At 37.2% G+C, this 25119-nt stretch overlaps 1 protein-coding gene across 2 annotated transcripts in view; it reads right to left on the bottom strand.

The window, feature by feature from the left end:
• The window catches only part of PSTPIP2 (proline-serine-threonine phosphatase interacting protein 2), a 136550-nt gene that overhangs the window by 1897 nt on the left and 109534 nt on the right, over nucleotides 1-25119 (bottom strand). For both annotated transcript variants that reach the window (XM_077135571.1, XM_077135570.1), the window contains exons 7-14: nucleotides 19453-19551; nucleotides 18798-18843; nucleotides 17772-17851; nucleotides 15860-15958; nucleotides 14192-14288; nucleotides 13993-14074; nucleotides 3906-3940; nucleotides 2064-2121 (exon numbers count right to left, since the gene is read on the bottom strand). In XM_077135571.1, coding sequence (XP_076991686.1) covers nucleotides 2072-2121; nucleotides 3906-3940; nucleotides 13993-14074; nucleotides 14192-14288; nucleotides 15860-15958; nucleotides 17772-17851; nucleotides 18798-18843; nucleotides 19453-19551 — 588 coding nt within the window. In that variant the 3' untranslated portion in view covers nucleotides 2064-2071. The remainder of the gene's footprint in view (nucleotides 1-2063; nucleotides 2122-3905; nucleotides 3941-13992; nucleotides 14075-14191; nucleotides 14289-15859; nucleotides 15959-17771; nucleotides 17852-18797; nucleotides 18844-19452; nucleotides 19552-25119) is intronic.

The raw sequence follows: 25119 nt of genomic DNA, 5'->3' as shown, positions 1-25119 counted from the left end.
GGGTATTCCAAGTGATGAAAAGTAGAATGTGGTAATGATAGTACAGCTTTATGGTAAATAATACATGCATTTTTATTTTTTGATACCTATACTTTTAAATTCAAAATTTATAGTCCATCTTTACCGATGCACATTAGAATTAAACATGAGAAATCAACAACTGTAGAACAAATCATAAATTTCTAAATATTTCTATTTAAATTTCAATTCCAGAGGTTTGTTCAAAGTATTTAAAATGAGGTAAGTTGCTTACATAATTTATTAACAAAACTAGACTTCCTTCTTTAAAGTTATCTTAAACTCAGTCAATTATTCATGTGTAAGTTGAGCCGCTACTCACTGAACTGGCACGGACACTAGTGTATCCCTATGAAAGGATATAACTTGAGAGATGTAACTCAAGTACATGTGTTAGCATTGGCATCTTGAATTCAAACATCAGATTCTTAGGCTCTGAGGAAACAGGGTTATCATTAAGCAAATAGAATATATACTTCACCCAAATTGGTAAAGGTAGGAGAGAAGAAAAAAGTAAAAAGAAACACTTCGAGTTGCCAATGCCAGCCCATACCCATCAACTACATGATGTTCCAGAGAGCAGATTTCACCTTTGAATCACAAATCATTGATTTCCCAAGTCTGCTCTGCCAACAATCAGGGCCTTGCCTCTTACCATGAGAATGAGGGAGACTTTTGAAATAAAGAAAAATTGATGACTACAGTTTGGTAAAGACTACAGTTTGCTTGTAGGTCAGAAAATTATAAAGAATGGGGCATTTTATGTTTTCAATTTCCATTACTACAGAGTTACTTACATTAAACATATTTTTTAAGCAATTTAAAGAATAATGTTTAAAAATGCACTGGCCAATTATTTCCATCTAATTATGACAACTTGGTTTCTATCCTGCATAGCTAATTAGTTACAGGTCATGAAGTAGGTATTTTTTAAGGACTGAAGATAAGCTATGAAGTGCTCACTTCCAAGCACTTTTAGGTGGTATAAAACACTGTAGGAAAATCACCAAGGACTACTGTTGAAAATCTATTTTGTTTTCTAAGTGACTGTAAATATCACCAATACCAAACCAGGAAGAGTGGGAGAGAGTTTGTTTCAGTTTTATTATGTCTTCTTTCTGTATCCCACTTCCTGCCCCTATTATCCTGACCCTCTCAGGAACACACTAAGATCAATCATATGCAAGTGGATCAACTCATTAAAACAGTTTTTAATTAAATAAGTAATAAATTTTCACTGAAGATGATTATGAAACAAGGATAAACAAAAAATACCTTTTTTTAGAAATATATCCTTTCAAACTTTTTCTTTGCTTATAGATGCACATATAATCAAACTGTAATAAATGTATCTTGGGGTTAGAAAAATTACATTTTATGAGGAGTTTCCCTTAGTATTACTACCTTAGCTTCTGAGGCATTCCGACTCAGTAGGAAGACTGATTTTGACGTGGGGCATGGAGCAGCTGAGGGCCAAACAGGGAGAGGCACGGTGTAGTCACCTTCGCAGACTTGGTTAGCTTAGTTGCATTAAGTCCTCCTCTTTGAAACCTTGTGGTTTGCAAGTTTAGAGCAGTGACAATCTGGTACAGGATGACTCGTATAATGCCCATTTGTTTGGTGAGTGTGATATTTGCATTGTTTTCACTGACTTTTTACTCAACATTTCCTCTTTTAAGGGGTGGGGAGAGTACACTAAAGGCTAAATTACTTAAACAGTGAGAATCATGTGTGTTTGTGAGCATCTCCTTAAGTCTAAGTGTGTATTAGCCACAGAAGAGCACATCAAGGGCAGATAAAGAATTACAGAATAATTAATGAAGGGGGAAATGCCCTGCTCAAACAGGTACTCTGTGTTCACTAGTCCCCTTTCAGTTATGGGATCCAGAGAGGCCATCCTGCAGGGATCCCACACCTACCAGCATGGAGGCCGGAGGCAAGGCCATGCTTTTTTGCAGCAGTAGTATAAAAAAGCTCCAAAGACTTCAAAAACAGAATCAGTAGTCTAAATGCAGCTCAACTGTATGAAAATGAAAGGTTCTTACCATTGATGCTACTGATAGATCAGACTGTAGTCAGCCACCAAAGAATAATCAGAGTTATCTGTAAAGGACAAAACACAGGACAACAGAGATCTAGTCTTTTTTCATAATAAGATGTTAGCCCTTTTCTAATCAAGGCATTCCACGTAAAGATTCTCATGGCTGTCCTTTCTTTAGAAGAAAATTTATCTGGCTACGAAACTGACAAATAACAGTCATGGCTACAAGCCTGAGAACATTTTGGAAATCACTATTAAGGCTCAATTGCCCTTTTCAGCTATGTCTAGATAGCAGCACTCACAGTGAAGCCATATTCAAAAATGGACAAAAATAAAGTCACACATCATCAAATAGGGGAAACAAGAAATGGAACTCCATCTCTAGATTATTCAAAGATATAATTTAGCCACTAAATTTTTAGTATGGTGCTAAATGCAGTATGAGTTGTCTTCTTCCCTCAATCCCTTAACAAAGATAGGTATATCTTTCTTTTAATCAAATAACAAATGTTAAGCACTGTGCTGGTTTGAAAGGATTTATGTACCCTAGGAAAGCCATGTTTTAATCCTAATCAATCTTATAGGAGCACCTGTTTCTTCTAATCCCTATTCAGTACAATATGTTGGAATCTGATTAGTTTATATCCACGGAGATGTGACTCAATCAGTTGTGGGTATTAACTTGATTAGATGGAGATGTGTCTCTACCCAGTCTATATGGGTCTTGATTACTTTACTGGAATCCTATACAAGAGAAGACATTTTGGAGAGAGTTTCTTTTTGAGAACAAGGAGAGAGCCATAGAGCCACGACAGAATGATGAGAGAACCACAGAATCCACCAGCCAGCAACCTTTGGAGATGAAGAAAGAGAACACTGCTAGGGAGCTTCATGAAGCAAGAGACCTGGAGAGGAAGCTAATAGACGTCGCCATGTTCACCACATGCCTTTCCAGTGGAAAGAGAAACTCTGAACTTCATTGGCCTTCTTGAACCAAGGTATCTTTCCCTGGATGTCTTTATTTGGACATTTTTATAGACTTGCTTTAATTGGGACATTTTCTCAGCCTTAGAACTGTAAACTAGCAATTTATTAAATTCCTCTTTTTAAAAGCTCTTCCATTTCTGATATATTGCATTCTGGCAGCTAGCAAACTTGAACAAGCCCCTTTTATGTTCCCAATTCCATGTTATGTATTCTGAATGATATAGAGAGTGATCAAGTTTCTTCCCTCAAAGGACCTAATAATTATCCATGGAATACAATTAATAAAAAATGCTAAAATGTGTGATTCTCCAAGAGGTATCATAGGAATTTAGAGAAAAAAGAGACCAGTGTCATCAGTGACAGCTCCAATTATGGGCATGTACTTAAAATACAAAATTAAGTTATATGTTTCTAGACATCTGTACCTTCTATAAATTATATGTATGGGTAATCCAAAGGAAACTATCTCAATTCTGTTATTCTCATGCTCCCAAACTTAAATAATCTTTTCGATAAGATTACCTTATAATAACATATTTCAGTAACTTAATTCTCTTCTATAAACTATAAAGTAGATCACCAATTACCAAACTCCATTCTGTGACAGTATTATAGCAAGAGTCTAATATAAGCTCTTTCTTTTGAGAATTTATTCCATTAGTTCCTTTATTTTCCTTTATTTCAAAATTCTAGTTATTCGACTTTTTTTTGGGGGGGGGGGTGCATGGTCTGGGAATTGATTCCGGGTCTCCCGCATGGAAGGCGAGCATTCTACCAATGAACCACCTGTGTACCCAAGCAATCAACTTTAAAGAAAACATGACATAAGCATTTTAAACAGAGTTTCTTGGTGACATACCTGATAAATCTTTAGGAACTGGGAGAGGTCCTCTCCTGTAAGAAATGAAAACCAAAATCTTTTAGGCAAATTCTTTTTATTTTTATAACTTTCTACTTCACAACTGGTTTTTGCTCTGGAGGGTAAATAAAAGCTCAGATAAAGCAAAAGAGCTGAAGCTCTGACCTACTGAAATCTAAGCTATGCTGACAGGCAGGATTTCCCAGTGGTTAGAAACAGACATCTGCCATCTACCTCCAACCCAGCATAGCAGGATTAAAATATCAGCTTTGTGACAAATTTCTGATCTCCTTGTGCATTGGTACCTCTGTGTGTAAAATGGAAAACAGAGAGAAACTGTCCCTACATCATTGTCAGGATTAAATGAGTTAATTCATGTTAACTGTTTTGAACAGTACTTTATATATTGATGATCCTGAAAACTTCTACCAACATACCCTCTTCCCTTTTACTAAAAGGTACTATGAATTCAACAGCTTCAACTTCCAACTTGACTTTTCATGAAACAAATATCTCATCCACCAGGATCTTTTTTACCAGGAAGCAGCAAGCATTTTCTATCAAGGAATAAATAGTAAATGCTTAGGCTTTGTTGCGCACACACAGTCTTTGTCACAGCTACTCAACTTGAGCATGAAAGCAGCCCTGGGGTGGGGGACATTGAGAAGAATAAGCATAGCTGTCTTTCAATAAAATTTTATGTATAAATTCTGAAATTTGAAATTCATATAATTTTCACAAGTCATGAAATATTATTTTTTTTTCAACCCTTTAAAAATGTCAAACTAGTCTTAGATCATGGGCACTACACAAACAGCCAAGTCAGAACTGACCCATTAAGGTCTATGGCTTGCTGTCTCTTGCTTTCTACTGGATGTAAGGAAGATATAGAATTCATAAACACATAATAATTATCACACTCAAGCATGATATAATCCACCTTGGACTATGATTAGTAAAATCCATTTAATATTTGTCCAAAAAATGTTATTTCCGAAGGACTTCCGGAGAAGATGGCGGCTTAGTAAGACGCGCGGGTCTTAGTTCCTCCTCCAGAACAGCTACTAGGGGAGTAGAAACGATACAGAACAGCTCCCGGAGCCATGACAGAGATCAAGAAGACAGCGTACCCCATTCTGGAATGGCTGACTGGCTGGGAGAACCCACTCCGGTGAGATCGCTGAGGGGCGCGGGCTTTCCCGGGCCGGGCGGCAGGCGGCCGGAGTCCCTCCCTCCCTCCTTCCCAGGCCGGCTGGGAGAATTGGACAGGTGGTTCCCTCAAGCCGCGGCGGCTGGCGCCCCCCCCCACGCGCGGCCCCCCGGACCAGCTGGGAGAATTGCATCGGAGATCCGCAGGCCACGGAGCACGGTGACTGGGGTCCCTTCCAAACACGTGGCTTCCCAGTCTGGCTGGGAACGGTGCACTGCCCCGGGCCGCGGCGGCTGGCGCCCTCCCGCCACGCTTGGCGCCTCGGACCGGCTAGGAGATTCGGACGGGAGCTCTCCCAGGTTGTGGCGGCCGGCGACCCACCCCGCGTTCGGATTCCCGGGCCGGCTGGGAGATTCGGATTGGCACTCTTCCAAGCCGCTTTGGCTGGAGAACCTCCCCCACGGCTAGAGTTTTCCAAAGTTAAAGGACCCACAGCACTTTTTACTGGTGGGACCCGCAGACAAACGAGTGCCACGAGCGCCACCTACTGGGCAGGATAAGAAAAACAGAACCCAGAGATTTCACAGAAAAATCTTTAAACCTGTTGGGTCCAACACCCAGGGAAATCTGACTAAATGCCCAGACGCCAGCAGAAGATAACGGATCACACTCAGAAAATCGAAAATATGGCCCAGTCAAATGAACAAACCAATAGTTCAAATGAGATACAGGAGCTGAGACAACTAATGCTGAATATATGAACAGAAATGGAAAACCTCTTCAAAAATGAAATCGATAAATTGAGGGAGGACATGAAGAAGACATGGGCTGAACAAAAAGAAGAAACAGAAAAACTGATAAATACAGGAGCTGAGACAACTAATGCTGAATATACGAACAGAAATGGAAAACCTCTTCAAAAACAAAATCAATAAATTGAGGGAGGACATGAAGAAGACATGGGCTGAACAAAAAGAAGAAATAGAAAAACTGAAAAAACAAATGACAGAACTTATGGAAGTGAAGGACAAAGTAGAAAAGATGGAAAAAACAATGGATACCTACAATGATAGATTTTAAAGAGACAGAAGATAGAATTAGTGATTCAGAGGATGGACCATCTGAATTCCAAAAAGAAACAGAAACTATCCGGAAAAGAATGGAAAAATTTGAACAGGGGATCAGGGAACTGAAGGACAATATGAAGCGCACAAATATACGTGTTGTGGGTATCCCGGAAGGAGAAGAGAAGGGAAAAGGAGGAGAAAAACTAATGGAAGAAATTATAACTGAAAATTTCCCAATTCTTATGAAAGACCTAAAATTACAGATCCAAGAAGTGCAGTGCACCCCAAAGAGAATAGACCCAAATAGGCGCTCTCCAAGACACTTACTAGTCAGAATGTCAGAGGTCAAAGAAAAAGAGAGGATCTTGAAAGCAGCAAGAGAAAAACAATCCATCACATACAAGGGAAACTGAATAAGACTATGTGTAGATTTCTCAGCAGAAACCATGGAAGCTAGAAGACAGTGGGATGATATATTTAAATTACTAAAAGAGAAAAACTGCCAACCAAGACTTCTATATCCAAAAAATTGTCCTTCAAAAATGAAGGAGAAATTAAAACATTCTCAGACAAAAAGTCACTGAGAGAATTCGTGACCAAGAGACCAGCTCTGCAAAAAACACTAAAGGGAGCACTAGAGTCAGATACGAAAAGAGAGGTATGGAGAAGAGTGTAGAAAGAAGGAAAATCAGATATGATGAACATAATACAAAAGGCAAAATGGTAGAGGAAAATATTATCCAAACAGTAATAACACTAAATGTTAATGGACTGAATTCCCCAATCAAAAGACATAGACTGGCAGAATGGATTAAAAAACAGGATCCTTTTATATGCTGTCTACAGGAAACACATCTTAGACCCAAAGATAAACATAGGTTGAAAGTGAAAGGTTGGGAAAAGATATTTCATGCAAATAACAACCAGAAAAGAGCAGGAGTGGCTACACTAATATCCAACAAATTAGACTTCAAATGTAAAACAGTTAAAAGAGACAAAGAAGGACACTATCTACTAATAAAAGGAACAATTAAACAAGAAGACATAACAATCATAAATATTTATGCACCGAACCAGAATGCTCCAAAATACGTGAGGAATACACAGCAAACACTGAAAAGGGAAATACACACATATACCATAATAGTTGGAGACTTCAATTCATCACTCTCATCAATGGACAGAACATCTAGACAGAGGATCAATAAAGAAATAGAGAATCTGAATATTACTATAAATGAGCTAGACTTAACAGACATTTATAGGACATTACATCCCACAACAGCAGGATACACCTTTTTTTTCAAGTGCTCATGGATCATTCTCAAAGATAGACCATATGCTGGGTCACAAAGCAAGTCTTAACAAATTTAAAAAGATTGAAATCATACACAACACTTTCTAGGATCATAAAGGAATGAAGTTGGAAAACAATAACAGGAGGAGTGCCAGAAAAATTCACAAATACATGGAGGCTCAACAACACACTCTTAAACAACAAGTGGGTCAAAGAAGAAATTGCAACAGAAATTAGTAAATACCTCGAGGCGAATGAAAACATAAACACAACATATCAAAACTTATGGGGCGCAGCAAAGGCAGTGCTAAGAGGAAAATTTATTGCCCTAAATGCCTATATCAAAAAGAAGAAAAGGCAAAAATGCAGGAATTAACTGTCCACTTGGAAGAACTGGAGAAAGAACAGCAAACTAATCCCAAAGCAAGCAAAAGGAAAGAAATAACAAAGATTAGAGCAGAAATAAATGAAATTGAAAACATGAAAACAATAGAGAAAATCAATAAGACCAGAAGTTGGCTCTATGAGAAAATCAATAAGATTGACGGGCCCTTAGCAAGAGTGACAAAAAGAAGAAGAGAGAGGATGCAAATAAATAAGATCAGAAATGGAAGAGGAGACATAACTACTGACCTCACAGAAATAAAGGAGGTAATAACAGCTATGAACAACTTTACGCTAATAAATACAACAATTTAGATGAAATAGACGGGTTCCTGGAAAGACATGAACAACCAACTTTGACTCAAGAAGAAATAGATGACCTCAACAAACCAATCACAAGTAAAGAAATTGAATCAGTCATTCAAAAGCTTCCTAAAAAGAAAAGTCCAGGACCAGACGGCTTCACATGTGAATTCTATCAAACATTCCAGAAAGAATTAGTACCAACTCTCCTCAAACTCTTCAAAAAAATCGAAGTGGAGGGAAAACTACCTAATTCATTCTATGAAGCCAACATCACCCTCATACCAAAACCAGGCAAAGATATTACAAAAAAAGAAAACTACAGACCAATCTCTCTAATGAATATAGATGCAAAAATCCTCAATAAAATTCTAGCAAATCATATCCAACAACACATTAAAAGAATTATACATCATGACCAAGTAGGATTCATCCCAGGTATGCAAGGATGGTTCAACATAAGAAAATCAATTCATGTAATACACCATATCAACAAATCAAAGCAGAAAAATCACATGATCATCTCAATTGATGCAGAGAAGGCATTTGACAAGATTCAACATCCTTTCTTGTTGAAAACACTTCAAAAGATAGGAATACAAGGGAACTTCCTTAAAATGATAGAGGGAATATATGAAAAACCGAGAGGTAATATCATCCTCAATGGGGAAAAATTGAAAACTTTCCCCCTAAGATCAGGAACAAGACAAGGATGTCCATTATCACCACTATTATTCAACATTGTGTTGGAGGTTCTAGCCAGAGCAATTAGGCAAGAAAAAGAAATACAAGGCATCAAAATTGGAAAGGAAGAAGTAAAACTATCACTGTTTGCAGACGATATGATACTATACGTGAAAAACCCAGAAAAATCCACAACAAAACTATTAGAGCTAATAAATGAGTACAGCAAAGTAGCAGGTTACAAGATCAACATTCAAAGATCTGTAGCATTTCTATACACTAGTAATGAACAAGCTGAGGGGGAAATCAAGAAACGAATCCCATTTACAATTGCAACTAAAAGAATAAAATACCTAGGAATAAATTTAACTCAAGAGACAAAAAACCTATATAAAGAAAACTACAAAAAACTGTTAAAAGAAATCACAGAAGACCTAAATAGATGGAAGGGCATACCGTGTTCATGGATTGGAAGACTAAATATAGTTAAGATGTCAATTCTACCTAAACTGATGTACAGATTCAACGCAATACCAATCAAAATCCCAACAACTTATTTTTCAGAAATAGAAAAACCAATAAGCAAATTTATCTGGAAGGGCAGGGTGCCCCGAATTGCTAAAAACATCTTGAGGAAAAAAAAACGAAGCTGGAGGTCTCGCACTGCCTGACTTTAAGGCATATTATGAAGCCACAGTGGTCAAAACAGCATGGTATTGGCATAAAGATAGATATATCGACCAATGGAATCAAATAGAGTGCTCAGATATAGACCCTCTCATCTATGGACATTTGATCTTTGATAAGGCAGTCAAGCCAACTCACCTGGGACAGAACAGTCTCTTCAATAAATGGTGCCTAGAGAACTGGATATCCATATGCAAAAGAATGAAAGAAGACCCATATCTCACACCCTATACAAAAGTTAACTCAAAATGGATCAAAGATCTAAACATTAGGTCTAAGACCATAAAACAGTTAGAGGAAAATGTAGGGAGATATCTTATGAAACTTACAATTGGAGGCGGTTTTATGGACCTTAAACCTAAAGCAAGAGCACTGAAGAAGGAAATAAATAAATGGGAGCGCCTCAAAATTGAACACTTTTGTGCATCAAAGAACTTCATCAAGAAAGTAGAAAGATAGCCTACACAATGGGAGACAATATTTGGAAATGACATATCAGATAAAGGTCTAGTATCCAGAATTTATAAAGAGATTGTCCAACTCAACAACAAAAAGACAGCCAACCCAATTACAAAATGGGAAAAAGACTTGAACAGACACCTCTCAGAAGAGGAAATACAAATGGCCAAAAGGCACATGAAGAGATGCTCAATGTCCCTGGCCATTAGAGAAATGCAAATCAAAACCACATGAGTTATCATCTCACACCCACCAGAATGACCATTATCAACAAAACAGAAAATGACAAGTGCTGGAGAGGATGCGGAGAAAGAGGCACACTTATCCACTGTTGGTGGGAATGTCAAATGGTGCAACCACTGTGGAAGGCAGTTTGGCGGTTCCTCAAAAAGCTGAATATAGAATTGCCATATGACCCAGCAATACCATTGCTAGGTATCTACTCAAAGGACTTAAGGGCAAAGACACAAACGGACATTTGCACACCAATGTTTATAGCAGCATTATTTACAATTGCAAAGAGATGGAAACAGCCAAAATGTCCATCAACAGACGAGTGGCTAAACAAACTGTGGTACATACATACGATGGAATATTATGCAGCTTTAAGACAGAATAAACTTATGAAGCATGTAATAACATGGATGGACCTAGAAAACATTATGCTGAGTGAGTCTAGCCAAAAACTAAAGGACAAGTACTGTATGGTCCCACTGATGTGAACCTACATTTGAGAATAAACTTGGAATATGTCATTGGTAACAGAGTCCAGCAGGAGTTAGAAACAGGGTAAGATAATGGGTAATTGGAGCTGAAGGGATACAGACTGTGCAACAGGACTAGATACAAAAACTCAAAAATGGACAGCACAATAATACCTAATTGTAAAGTAATCATGTTAAAACACTGAATGAAGCTGCATCTGAGCTATAGGTGTTTTTTTTGTCTGTCTGTTTGTTTGTCTTTTTTTTTCTTTTTCCTTTTCTTTTTTTTACTATTATTATTATTTTTATTTTTTTCTCTATATTAACATTCTATATCTTTTTCTGCTGTTTTGCTAGTTCTTTTCCTAAATCGATGCAAATGTACTAAGAAATGATGATCATGCATCTATGTGATGATGTTAAGAATTACTTATTGCATATGTAGAATGGAATGATTTCTAAATGTTGTGTTAATTTCTTTAATTAATAAAAAAAAATGTTATTTCCAAAAATCTAGCAACTTCATTAAGCAAATGCTGTGGTAGATACATTCCAATTCTAATATACCTTAGAGTATTTGTTAGGTATCAGAAAATAAAACTTGACATACAAAATGTGTTCTCTGGCATGGGGCCCCTTCAGTTTCTCTCCCTCCACAGCTCTTCTGACAGGACCCGATGTGACAGCAAGATAGTGAGCACAAACGTGCTCACTCCCCACCTGCCAGAGGCCAGACCAGAAAACCATGAATGTGAAGTCATGATCTGCACCAGCCTGGTATCTCCTGGTGATGCCTGCGACCACATGTCATCCCCACCCCTCTTGGCACAGTTTTTCCTTTAAAACCACAAGCTGTCACAAAGAAAGTTAGAGCCATTTCTCCTTTCTCTTTTGCTAGCAGGTTTCCCTGGCTCCCACCTGCCTGCTTTACGTTTGCCCTCTGTCTGTTTCTTTCTAGCAATAATCTCCTTAAGCTTTAACTCGCTGTCTCATGTGGAATCCTTTAACAACCCCATGCCTATCAGTATTAATAATTAAAGTATTTTTTAAACATTATTTTCTTTAAAAAATGTTATTTTCTTTATGTTAAAAGCACCTAGTCATGGGAATGAGGGCCTAAAATCCTGTAGAGCTTAATGTAATGCTCAGATACATACCACAGTATGTCTTTGGCAAAGTTCCTTGAGGGGTGGGAGAAAAAACATGGAATTATTGAACTACCAGGGAAACCTCTCTCTCAAATATCAGGGACTCCCACTTAATAGGCCAAGCCTTTGAATTTGAGACGTGCTCTTGTGAAGCTTTTTTATATAGCAGAGAAACATAGCCTACCCATAGTTATACCTAAGAGTAACTTCTAGAGAACGTCTTTTGTTGCTCAGATGTGGCCTCTCTCTCTCTCTAAGCCTAACTCTGCAAGTGAAATCATTATTCTCCCTCCTATGTGAGACATTACACCCAAGGGTAAAAATCTCCTGTGGCAATGTCAGATATGAATCCCAGGGATGAGCCTGGCCCTGGCACCATGGGATTGACAAAGCCACACAGACCAAAAGAGAAAAAGAAGTGTAACAAATAAGGTATCAGTGGCTGAGAGAGTTCAAATAGAGTTGAGAGGCTACTCTGGAGGCTAGTCTTACACAAACTTCAATTAAACATTGCTACCTATCATAGTTTGCCAAACCCCAACCAAAACTATTTCGGCCAACCCTAAAGAACACCTAGGGCTTTATCTGAGATTCTACAAAGGTTCCATGTACCATGATTACTTTCCAGAAACCTACAACCTCCAGATGGGTTCCTAGGCCAGATAAGTCTTGAAACCCAAGGGGCCATCCCTTCAACTAGTTCCATTCCCCTATCCCATATTATCAAAAGCCCCTTGCAATATGAAAAAATAGAATGGGCATAGCCCAAAGACCCCTAGAGAGTGGGAGAAAGATCAAAGGTGATGGTGGAGTTAGACACAGAAAGTCGGGTTTAACAAATGAGTATGAGTACTAAATCATTACACTGGTATTTCTTTTAGTCTCCAGTACCTTACAGCAGCTAGAAATAAAAATAAAAAATTTGGAATTATAACCCATACCAGACTCTGAAATCTGTTTTACAATTAATTGCTGTTATGTACTTTGAAATTTATTGCTTTTATGTGTATACGTTATTTAAAGAGAAGGAGGAGTATAACAGAGATGATAGGATTTAACAAATGAGTATGACTCCTGAATAATTATATTGATATTTCTCTTGGTCTCCAGTATCTTGGAGCAGATAGAAGAAAAAAACAAAAAATCGTGGAACTGTAACACATACCAAACTTTAAAATCTGTTCTATAATTACTTGTTAATATGTACTTGGAAATTTATTGCTTTTTTGCATATATGTTATATTTCATAATAACTAAAAAGTTTATTTAAAAAATCCATGAAATTATCCTACACAAAGTGAACCCTAAGTTAAACAATAGACTTTAGTTAATAATACAATTATAAAAATGTGCTATCATCAAGTCTAACAAATATTCTGCATCAATGTAATTGTTGGTGGTGAGGTGGTGTAAGGGAATCCTATATTTTGTGTATGATTATTCTGTAAACCCACAACTTCTCTAATAAAAAAGTTTGAAAGAAAATGTAAAAAAAAAAAAAAGAGCTGTCAAAATCAAATTAAATATTTAAATGTGGTCAAAAAGGGAAATTTTTGGTTATATATGTGTTACTTGAATAAAATTTTTTAAAAAATCATAGGAGTATACAACACAGAGCAAACTCTAATGTAAAATATAGACTACAGTTAATAGTACAATTACAATAATATTATTTCATCAATTGTAACAAAGGTACTAAAGGGAACTAAAGGGAAGTGTTAATAATAGGAGATACATGAGAACTTTGTATTTTCTGCATGGTTTTTCTGTAAAAGTATAGTTTCTTTAATAAGGAAATTATTAGATTAAAAAAAAAGAGATGGAGGAGTTATACAGGGAAGGTAGGGTTTAACAAATGAGTATGATTACTAAATCATTATATTGATATTTCTTTTAGTCTCCAGTATCTTGGAGCAGTTAGAAGTAAAATCTAAAATTATGGAATTGTAACCCATACCAAACTCTGAAATCTGTTCTACAACTAATTGTTGCGGCGTGCTTTGAAATTTAATGCTTTTTTGTATATATGTTATTTTCCACAAAAAAGAAAAAAAGTCAATTGTGATGATGAATGCACAACGATATGATGATACTGTGAATCACTGATTGTACACTTTGGGTGATTGCATGGTATGTGAATATATGAAACATATCAATAAAATTGCATTACAATAAATTTTTTTTAGAAAGCAGCTAGTCATTACCTTGCCAAGTTAGGCCCTGTGGCCTTTTCCGGTGGGGCCATATTCTTCTGAGGGCAGTAGAAATTCTCATACCTGATTGGGGCTAGGGGAGTAATCAAGAAACAAAACATAAAGAAGCAGGTATCTTTGTTCCCTAGGACATGTGAGAAGACAGGCTAGAAGAATGGCTTAATCACCCCGCCATCCCTGCCCCATTCACCTGGCGGACTCTGTCCAGTTTTGCGGTGATTCACAAAGTACTCAATGTCCTTTTCAATGCTGCACATTTCTAAACTCTTACGGACTTTTTCATATATCTAATAAAAAGAAGATACATCAACAGGCAGAGGTATGTCCATGTTAATTGTGGCACAGTTCATTAAAACAGGAGGTTTGATGACTGGCTGACTTTTCAAAGGGAAAGGAAAAAGGAGACATTTCCCAAGTTCTGCACTCGAAAAAGAAAGGGATTCATTCTCTCTGATACAAATTTGTTCTTAAATTTTTTAAAGAGAGGAGCTGTACATTTGTGGCAGTGCAAAAATATGGGTTAAAAGATTAAAAATAATACTAGTGGGACAAAAAATAGAAACCAAGTTCCATGACACAAAACCAATGCCACACACAAATGCTAAGACATTTATTTAACATGGAGAATATTCCATTCAATCCTATAGATATTCTGGGTGTTTGAATTGTTCTTCTAAAGTGAATGCCCATGTTTCTTGAAGATAATTGTATGATGATATGGCTGTCACAGTGTGACTGTGTGGTTGTGAGAGCCTTGTGTCTGATGCTCCTTTTGTCTACCTTATCGACGGACAAGTAAAACATATGGATTAAAAATAAATAAATAATAGGGGGAACAAACATTAAAATAAATTTAGTAGATTGAAATGCTGGTGATTGGTGAAGGGGAGGGGTAAAGGGTATGGCATATATGAATTTTTTTCTGTTTTCTTTCTATTTTTTTTTTCTGAACTGATGCAGATGTTCTAAGAAATGATCATGATGATGAATATAAAACTATGTGATGATAGTGTGAGTTACTGATTATATAACAAGAACGGAATGATCATATGATAAGAATGTTTGTGTTTGCATGTGGTTATGTATCATAAATAAATAATAAATAAATTTTTAAAAATAATGAAAATTTAAAATAAATAAACAAATAAAGTGAATGTCCAGTCTAAGTGAGGATGGCTTTTTCTTAGCAAAGGTTGTGATAATATATTCTGGTCCCTCTGAGACTTGGGAACATTATGACTTTACTGTCTACATGTTAAACTGGATTATGGCCCTGGGAATGCTGTAAAAGTAAATCCTTAACTCTGGAGTGACCATTAGCCTGGGCATGGGTCAGTCTGCTCAGAGTTGAGTAGGATGACTCTGTGTGTGTCTGCTAGCACTTGGTGCTGTTCTGGGGTGACCCCATTCCAGAATGCCATGATCTCTAGGACTCATGTTCATGCTATGAGATCTTCTATTTGTTAGAAGTTCAACTGTGCTGAGTTTCCCTTCTCTGCTCTCCTGTCCTAACTCTGAATCTCTTAAAGAGAAAGTCATGGTGGTAAAGTAGACCAGAAATGTTCATGCTATGACATCTCCTATGAGTTCAACTGTGTTCGGTCTCCCTTCTCTGCTCTCCTGCCCTAACTCTGAATTTCTTAAAGAGAAAGTCATGGCGGTAAAGTAAACCAGGAATCAGGCAAGTTAGGCTTTTATCTGGATCCTTCTATCAACTTAATGTGTAATCTCGGACAAGTCATTTTACCTTGCTGGGTCTCAAATGAAGGGAGTTAAACTAATAAATGTCTACAGTTCCTTCCATTCTAATGAATCCAATATACAGAGCTACAATCCTCAGAGGATGCCTCAGACTTACATCATCGCTTGTGACACATTGTTGTGATAGCTGATTCACGTGTAACCACAATGCATTCCGGAAGAAGTTTATTCGTTCACATTCTTGAGCCTCAAATACCTACAGAAACATAACTATATGTACATGCATATACAAGGAAAGAGAACCATTTCTTTAAACTGTGACTTAAACAGTGTCAACCCTCAGTTGAATATCAGTTATTATATTTTTAAACTTTTATAATGGAAAACTTCAAACATATACAAGGGTACAAAGACTAGTGTAATGGAACTCTCATGTACTCATCATCATCTTTAATATTTATCAACTCACAGCCAATCTTATATACTTATATCCTTACCACCTCTCCCATCCCTTGGATTATCTTGAAGCAAATACATTATATCATCTGCAAATGTTTTAGTATTTATATACTGAAATATTATATTATTTTTATTACAGAATATTTTGCATAGAGCAATGTAACGAATACTCATGTACCAGCTACCTAGCATTGCCAAAAAATTCAGCCATGTTCACTTTAGATTCTGCTGAAATCACTGTATGCCTTCTCCAATCTCCATATCCTTCCTTCTTCTCCTGAGATAACTACTATCCCAAATTTTATCATTTCCATGCCCGGTTTTAATATTATATTTGTATCCATAAAATGTACATGGTATTACTTAGCATGTTTTAAAACCTTCTATAAATGATTTTCTTCTGGGCTTTTCCATGAGAGTGTAGAACAAGGAAGTAAAGCAGAAGACAGTGTTTTAGCATGGGGATAGTGACCAACAATATCAGACAACAGAGACAGGTCAAATAAGATTAGAAACTGCAAAGGTCCACTGGACCCCCACATTAAGGGGATCAGTGGTATCCTCGGAGAAGGGCTTCAGTGGAGTAAACCACACACACAGGACTGGGACAACAGAAGATGTAACGTAGAGACAACTCCTTCAAGAAGCGCAGGTGAGAAAAGAGAGATGGTAGCAAATGGAAAGCAAGAGCAGGTAGTTCTTTAAAAAAAAATTTCTGTAAATGATGATAGTAGAATTCATATCAAAGGGAACCCCAGGGGTTGGGGGAAGGCCAACTGGATTGGATCCCGAGCCCACATGGTGGGATAAGACCCTGATTAGGACAGGGGAGAAGCCCCTTTTTCACTGAAATAGGAGAAAAGGGGAGAGAAGTGCAGATCAGTGGGTCTTTTACTTGAACCAGCATCAGAATCAGCTGAGGGGGGGGCTTATTAACACAGAGATCAGAGGATCCCACCTCCACAGTTTCTGATTCAGTAGGTTTGGGAGGCCTAAGAATATGCATCTCTGACAAGTTCCTAGGTATTACCGATATTACTGGTTCTGGACCTCACTTTGGCAACCACTGGTTCAGAGGTAAGAAAATGTGTAGGTAAGGTGACAAAAAGTTGAGCAAGTGTCCATGGTATGTCTTTTATTTTATCTGAGAAATTGTAGGTGAGGTCATATCTGAAAACAAAGGGGGCAGTCATCAAGTCAAAGAGTGTGAGCAAAGTAAAAATGTTCAAGTCTGCTCATTTGCTGTCTCCATCCGCTTAGCACCTAGGAAGTACAGGTAAAGCTCTCCAAACATAATTATTTAATCAAAGAATAACTGATTAGTTGTTTAATGCCTGCCCTTGCCAAACATTGGATGAAAGCCTTGAACAGAGATGGAAGCACTGTCAGGATGGGGAGAGGGCAGAAAGATGAAGTTTGGGGAAAACATTCCAGTTTCTTCCATCTTCTACTTCCTTCCATCTCCCACTTAAATTCTAGATTTTTAATATGCTTTCAAACCGTATGAGAATTGGGATGCTAAAATACAGGGGAAGAGGATTTATACAAAACCAGACTCTCCAGTTTGAGCAGGATTTGCCCCCCTCCTGAGTGGTTTCTCACTCCCATACCTCGCAGGCCTTGATGTGCTCACTCTGCCACTCTTCTCTGACCCTGTCCAGTGTGTTGACATGCAGCACGTATGCTTTATCTGCAAAGGGCAATGGAAGAGAGGGTTCTGGGTTCAGAAACTAGACTCTAGACTTGGGCACATGGTCAGACTCATCACACAGGCTCATCCCAGGGGAAAAAAGAAACTCAAGAGTTGAGGGAAGCTCATCATGTCCCAAGGAACTCCAAACACTGAAAGGACATAATGACATCGCTCATTCTCATATCCTTGTGAAATAAGGAAAGGTGAGTATCACTTTATTTTTAAACAATGAACTATGCAATAGGCAGGAAACCTCTGTACTCCAAGGAAGATGTGAAAGCTGACTACAAACTCATACTGGGTTTTCTTTGTCTAATTCCACCTTAATAGATCCCAACACTTCTCATTTTCAGGAAAATTATAAGATGAGGGATAGGGAGAAGAGAACTATCTTGAGCCCTTAAAGGGGCACCAAGTTACATTACTTTTAGATTTAGAGACTCCTTAGGTGGTCATGTCAGGAAGGACAGTTTTCTGCATGATATTCTGGGAATCAGAAGACTCTTTAAACAGTTGGCTTGGCTCTTAGGTAAGCTTCAAGGCCTTATCAATGAAATCTACTTCTTTCACAACAGGTAAGAGTTACCAGGGCTGAAATGGGCTTTTAGTGCCTTAGACAGTTTTCCCCCAAAATCAGAACGACCAGCTGATTGCAAAACACCTGCTATGACATAACCCCCTTCCCCTCCCCCACTCCAATCCACTTACTTGTAAGGCAGCAAAACCTAAGGCAGTGTAGGTCAAAAACTACTGACTCCTTTGCTTCCTCTTGCTTTCCCTCCCTCCCTCTCCCCGTCTCTCCTTCCCTCCTCTTTTCTTTCTAATATATCTTGTTAAAATGCATATATTCTTTATTGTAAAGTATATACAATAACCTTTCTCAGAGACATAAGATAATGTAAACCCCATACCACCCTTCCCTATCCATGGAGCAGCCCCTCACCAGAGTCCTCTACTGCAGTCTTCGAAGTCGCCAATTTCACAAAAAGCTGTGAGGACAAAAAAGAACAAAAGATGGCGTTTACTGGGCCAGATTTCCAGACACAAAACAGATTTAAAGTAATTCCTCTGAAGAGACAGGGTACAGTCTAAGGGCTACCTACATTTCCCTCAATATAAATCCTTCAACTTGCGCTCTAATCTTATGTTATTAGAGAATATCCATAAAGCATCTCTTCCTGTGTCTTCCTAAAGCATATGCCTGCCTTTTCTGGTTGTGACAATCTTGGTATCCAGATTTTATAAAATTAAATTTATAATCCACCCAAGCAGGAAGTAGCCTGGCAACAAAGAATACAGAAGCAGAGTTTTGCAGAATAATGAAAAAAATAAAACAGAACACACCCCTAGCTCTTATCTCTCCCCCATCCCACTTTCCCCCAGAGTCACAATTTTCCACCTCTTCCCCCAACCCCAGCAATGCGACAAGGATTCTTCTGGTTCAGGGGACCCTGATAGTCTGAAGGAAGACATTGTCAGTGGCGTAGGGTGAGGTCCATTCTTTTATTAAGAGATTTAATTGGCTTTAGCCTGATAGATTAAATCTCAGATTTTTCAGGGTGTCGGCCCTCAGACAATATGCATTGCCTTTCAGTTACCTTTTCTTGTTGTTTCGGGTTTACCAGATTGGCACTCCGGTGGACAGCCTGCTCTGCTTCATCCTTGTCCCGGCATTTCTGTTCATAGTTCTTCTTTGCCTTTGTTATTAGAACCAAGAAAGGCCAAAACAGATTAGCAGACCAGAACTCTTAAAAGCAGCCACCTAGGCTGCCAAGCCCAGCAAAGAACAGGGTAATCTGATTGGGGCCATGATCACCATTAGGCTACAGGCTCTCAGAGGGCAGATATTCTTTTCTAATCATGTTCGAAGTTCTCTCTTGCCCTTCTCCAAATTAGCTATGTTGTGGCAACCAGTTCAAGGTAGTAATGAGCAGCAAGCAAAATTTTTAAATGGCCAGCTTTAAAAATTGACGGAAACAAAGGATGGAACTTAAAACAGACAAAATAAAAATAAACATGGAACTATAAAATATGTAATTAGCATTTATGAAATATTCATAACCCCCAGAATATATGCAATCATTTGATCATTGGTACCACCTCATGGTAATTACAATTATGCTTCAGTATTCTAATGTGCCTTGCCATAGCATATGGGGGTGGAGGACATAACACCATCATTTCTTTCACTTAAGGACAGCATGTTCCTTTTTTATTTAAACAATTCTGCTTTAACTAGGTTAAAAATAGACCACGGTCAATCCTGGTCTACTTTTACTACTAGTAAAAACAGTTTAAATATTATTAACCTTAGTGAATCAAAGAAATGATTTTCAACTATTAAAGCAAAGATAACTTGTTTTAAAAAACAAAGCTATAAATCAAACAATTCACTAATAAACAAAATTAGTCAACAAAAAAATGTTGGACTGAGATTAGACTCCTTTGCAGAGATGGCTGTGCTCAGCAGGAATTTCAGGTGTTCCTCTCCGTTTCTCAGCATTCCTTTGCATTCAGTTGGGGTTAACCTTCCAATAACCAACCTTCTAATTCTCTCTCTATGTCACACACACATAGATACATAAGTTCATAGTTTTTCAGAATCATAAACACAAAATATTTAGGTATTTTTTATTGCAACAACATTGTGCACATTCCTCTGTATTAATCAAATCCCTATAGCTCATCATTTTTGATGGTTATAAGTATATATATGACATGATTTTCTTAACTACCTCTATTGATGGACATTCATCATGCATCCCCCTTAAAAAAAAAAAACATACAAGTAGTGTGATGTTTTTTGAGGGAGTAGGTGTGAATTTATTTAAACAGGCCAAATTCCTAGAAGTGTAATTGTTTGGTAAAAATTTATACACATTGGACTTCCCTCCAAAATGTTTGCACCAATTTATACTTCTACCAATAGTATACTACAGTACCTGTTTCCTTAATTAATTAGAAATATTAGTCAATTCTAACTGACTAATCTTTAAAGTAATTCTAATCTTTACTTATACTACAGGATAAATATTAGCATATTGTTGTTTATTTGCATTTATATCATTATTAAAATTGAACATTTTTCTACTTTGTCTTTTTTCCTAAAGACTAAAAGACTGTACAAAAAAAGTTTTTATTTTGAAATAATTTAAAACTTACAAGACAATTGCAAGAATAATGCATAACCCATGAGAATTACAACATATCCTCTAACCAGATATCCAGATCCACCACGTTTTAACATTTTGCTACATTTGCCTCCACTTCATATTTTCAACCTATTCTGGGGGGGGGGGATATTATTTTAATTGATTTTAAGAGCAAAATGTATATTAGGAACACAAACTGGCTATAAGTTATATAAGTTACAAATGTGTTTCCCAGTTTATACATGTCTTGGAACCACGATCATTTTTTCTCTTGTAATAAAGAATTTAAAAATTTTAATGGGGTCAAACACCCCCAAAGAGAGGGATAGAAAGATCAAAGGTGATGGTGGAGTTATAAAGAGAAGATAGGATTTAACAAATGAATATGATTGCTGAATTATTAAACTGATATCTCTTTTATTCTCCAGTATCTTAGGGCAGCTAGAAGTAAACACCTAAAATTGTACAATTGTAACCCATGCCAAGCTCTGAAAAATGTTCTACAACTAATTGTGGTGCTGTGCTTTGAAATTTATTGCTTTTTTGTATATATGTTATTTTTCACAAAAAAGAAAAAAAAAAGTTGATTGTGATGATAAAAAAATATTTATTCCCTGCTCCTGCCCAGGCAAAAAAAAAAAATATATATATATATATATATATATATATATATATATTCCCTCTAGCCTCCTATATTCTGGAGCAGCTAGAAAAAATTGAGAGGATGATATGGTAGCTCATGACAAACTCTGGGATCTGTCCTGTAACTACTTGTTGACAAGCGCTTTGAAAACTATTGCTTTTCTCTTTCTTTGCTTTGTATATACGTTATGTTATACAATAAAAAAAAAAAAAACACAAAAGACCCCGCATTGAAAATTACTTTAATGTCAAGAATATGGTATAAGTATCAGCAAAATAAGTGGATAAGGTTGCAAAATGTTTCAATGATGCTCTTTTTCCTTGAATAAAATTGTTTGTGTGTCAAAAAAAAATAATAATGTTGAACATTTTTTGTCTGTTGCTAAATAGTCTTTATAATCATGTTTTTAAAGGCTGCAAAAGTCATTTAATCTTTTTTCAATAGTTGGTCATTAAATCACTTACAATTTTCAATATTACAAGTAATGAACGTGTTCATGCCTTTGCTTTCCTTATTTTGGTTTATTTTCTGAAAGTAGAGCCTTAGATTTTTTTTTAACACTTGTTCCCCTGTTATTTATTTATTTTTAATCCATATGTTTTACTCATCTGACCATACCATAGATGAAAGGAGCATCAGACACAAGGTTTTCACAATCACATAGTCACAATGTGAAAGTTACATCATTATACAGTCATCTTCAAGGAACATGGAGCATCAGATTCTTAGCATAAGATTGATGGGGTATTATCAAATTTATGGCTCTAAAAATATATTGCAAAAATATTTCTGGGAAGATGGAGTACATACTTTCCCCTATTCTTCTAAGTACATATACAACTAAAATCATAGACATCCTATATAAAACAAATATAAGGAGACTCTTAAAGGTGGAGAGAAGAAGAAAAACAGCTCGAGACCTCAGACTCAGGAGCGACCCAGCAGTGAGTTCCCTGAGTTTCCTTCCACCCTCACCTAGACTAAGTGCTGAAGAGGCAGAGGCAGGCAACTGGGAAATGCCAGCGGGCACAGACGAAAAAAACCCACAATAAAAGCCTGCTTTCTCTACCCAAAGGACCAGAAGAGGAGCTGCCTATTAAAACAGAAACTCTTAGAAAATAATCACTCTATTGCAGTCAAACACCACATAAAAAACTGTGGGCAAAACCACCACCCATGCCAGCGAAGGCCAAATGGAGAGTCTAGACTTTCATCATCACCAGTTGCAATGAGGTTCCCCATTCCCGTACGAAGGAGGTATCAGAAAATAGAAGAGCAAAACTGTGAACAACGTGCTGGCTCTTGGAAAAGGTCAACAAAATTGAAAAACCTCTTATAAGACAAAGGAATAAAAAGAAAAGATATAAACTGCCAATTTCAAGAATGAAACACTGGATATCACTATGGACCCTGCAGACATCAAAAGGACACTAAGTGAATAATACTACAGACAACTTTACACACATAAATTCTACCAATTAGAAGAAATGGACCAACTCCTTGAAAAAGACAAACTACCACAACCCACTCAGCAGGAAACAGATAATTTGAAGAGCCCATTAACTACTAAGGAAATGAAATTGTAATTTTAAAACTCCCCAAAATGAAAATTCTATGATTTGAACAGTGAATAAAGAAGTATTTGCAAAGTTCCCCTGGGTGAATGGGGAGAAAAGGGGAAAAATTCAACTTGCCCATTTGGAGAATTCCTGATATTCTTGCAAGCAGTGGGGAAAACAAATCAACAGACCAAGCCCTTGATCTTCAGGTTCATCCCTATGAAACATCCCTGCAAAGGACAGGCTAAACCTAGTTAAAATTAGGCCTAAGAGACAAATACTGTATGGTCTCACTGATATGAACTGACATTAGCGAATGAACTTGGAGAATTTCAGTTGGTAACAGAGACCATCAGAAGACAGAAATAAGGTAAATACTGGGTAATTGGAGCTGAAAGGATACAGATTGTGCAACAGGACTGATTTTAAAAATTCAGAAATGGATAGCACAATACTACCTAAATGTAATACAATAATGTTAGAACACCGAATGAAGCTGAATGTGAGAATGATAGAGGGAGGAGGCCTGGGGGCACAAATGAAATCAGAAGGAAAGATAGATAATAAAGACTGAGATGGTATAACCTAGGAATGCCTAGAGTGTATAATGATAGGGACTAAATGTACAAATTTAAAAATATTTCTGCATGAAGAAGAACAAAGGAATGTCAATAATTCAGGGTGTTGAAAATAGATGGTAATTAATATTTTAAAACTTTAACGTATGTGTGAGAAAAGCAAAAAATGTTCATTTGGTACAAGATTTATATTTTGACTAGTGCATTTCCTAATATAACTTATGTGGACAGCTTAATTGAACACCATAGTACTTGGAACCTTGTGTAGGGCATGAGATTTTGTAGGTTTGCCCTGAGTGATACTCAGATAAATCAGTGATTTGAACAGTGAATAGGGAAGTGTTTGCAGAGTTCCTTAGGGGGAATGGTGAGAAAGGGGGAAAATTCAACTCCCCCAAGTGGAGAATTCTTGATATTCTTACAGGCAGTGGGGACAGTCAAAGCAATGGGCCAAGCCTCCAATCTTGGGGTTTGTTCATATGAAACTTAACCCCACAATGGATAGGCTAAGCCCACTTAAAATGAGGCCTAAGAGTCACCCCTAAGAGAACCTCTTCTGTTGCTCAGATGTGGCCCCTCTCACTTGGCCGACACAGCAAGCAAACTCACTGCCCTACCCCTCTATGTGGGACATGACTCTCAGGGGTGTGGACCTTCCTGGCAACATGGGACAGAAATCCTAGAATGAGCTGGAACTCAGTATCAAGGGACTGAGAAAATCTTCTTGACCAAAAGGGGGAAAGCAAAATGAGACAAAATAAAGTGTCAGTGGGTGAGAGATTCCAAACAGAGTCGAGAGGTTATCCTTGAGGTTATTACGCATTAAACAGATACCACCTTGTTAGTCAAGATGTAATGGAGAGGCTGGAGGGAACTGCCTGAAAATGTGGAGCTGTGCTCCGGTGGCCATGTTTCTTGAAGATAATTGTATGATGATATGGCTGTCGCTGTGTGACTGTGTGGTTGTGAGAGCCTTGTGTCTGATGCTCCTTTTGTCTACCTTATCAACGGACAAGTAAAACATATAGATTAAAAATAAATAAATAATAGGAGGAACAAATGTTAAAATAAATTTAGTAGATTGAAATGCTGGTGATCGGTAAAGGGGAGGGGTAAGGGGTATGGTATGTCTGAATTTTTCTCTGTTGTCTTTTTATTTCTTTTTCTCAACTGATGCAAATGTTCTAAGAAATGATCATGACGATGAATATGCAACTATGTGATGATATTGTGAATTACTGATTATATATGTAGAATTGAATGATCATATATTAAGAATGTTTCTTTCTTGTCATATCCTTTTTTTAATTTAAAAATTAATAAAAAAAATTTT

The sequence above is a fragment of the Tamandua tetradactyla genome, chromosome 18, assembly GCF_023851605.1.
Source record: "Tamandua tetradactyla isolate mTamTet1 chromosome 18, mTamTet1.pri, whole genome shotgun sequence".
Taxonomy (NCBI): domain Eukaryota; kingdom Metazoa; phylum Chordata; class Mammalia; order Pilosa; family Myrmecophagidae; genus Tamandua; species Tamandua tetradactyla.
Note: the sequence above shows the minus strand (reverse complement) of the source record. Positions and strands in the feature narration are given on the sequence as shown.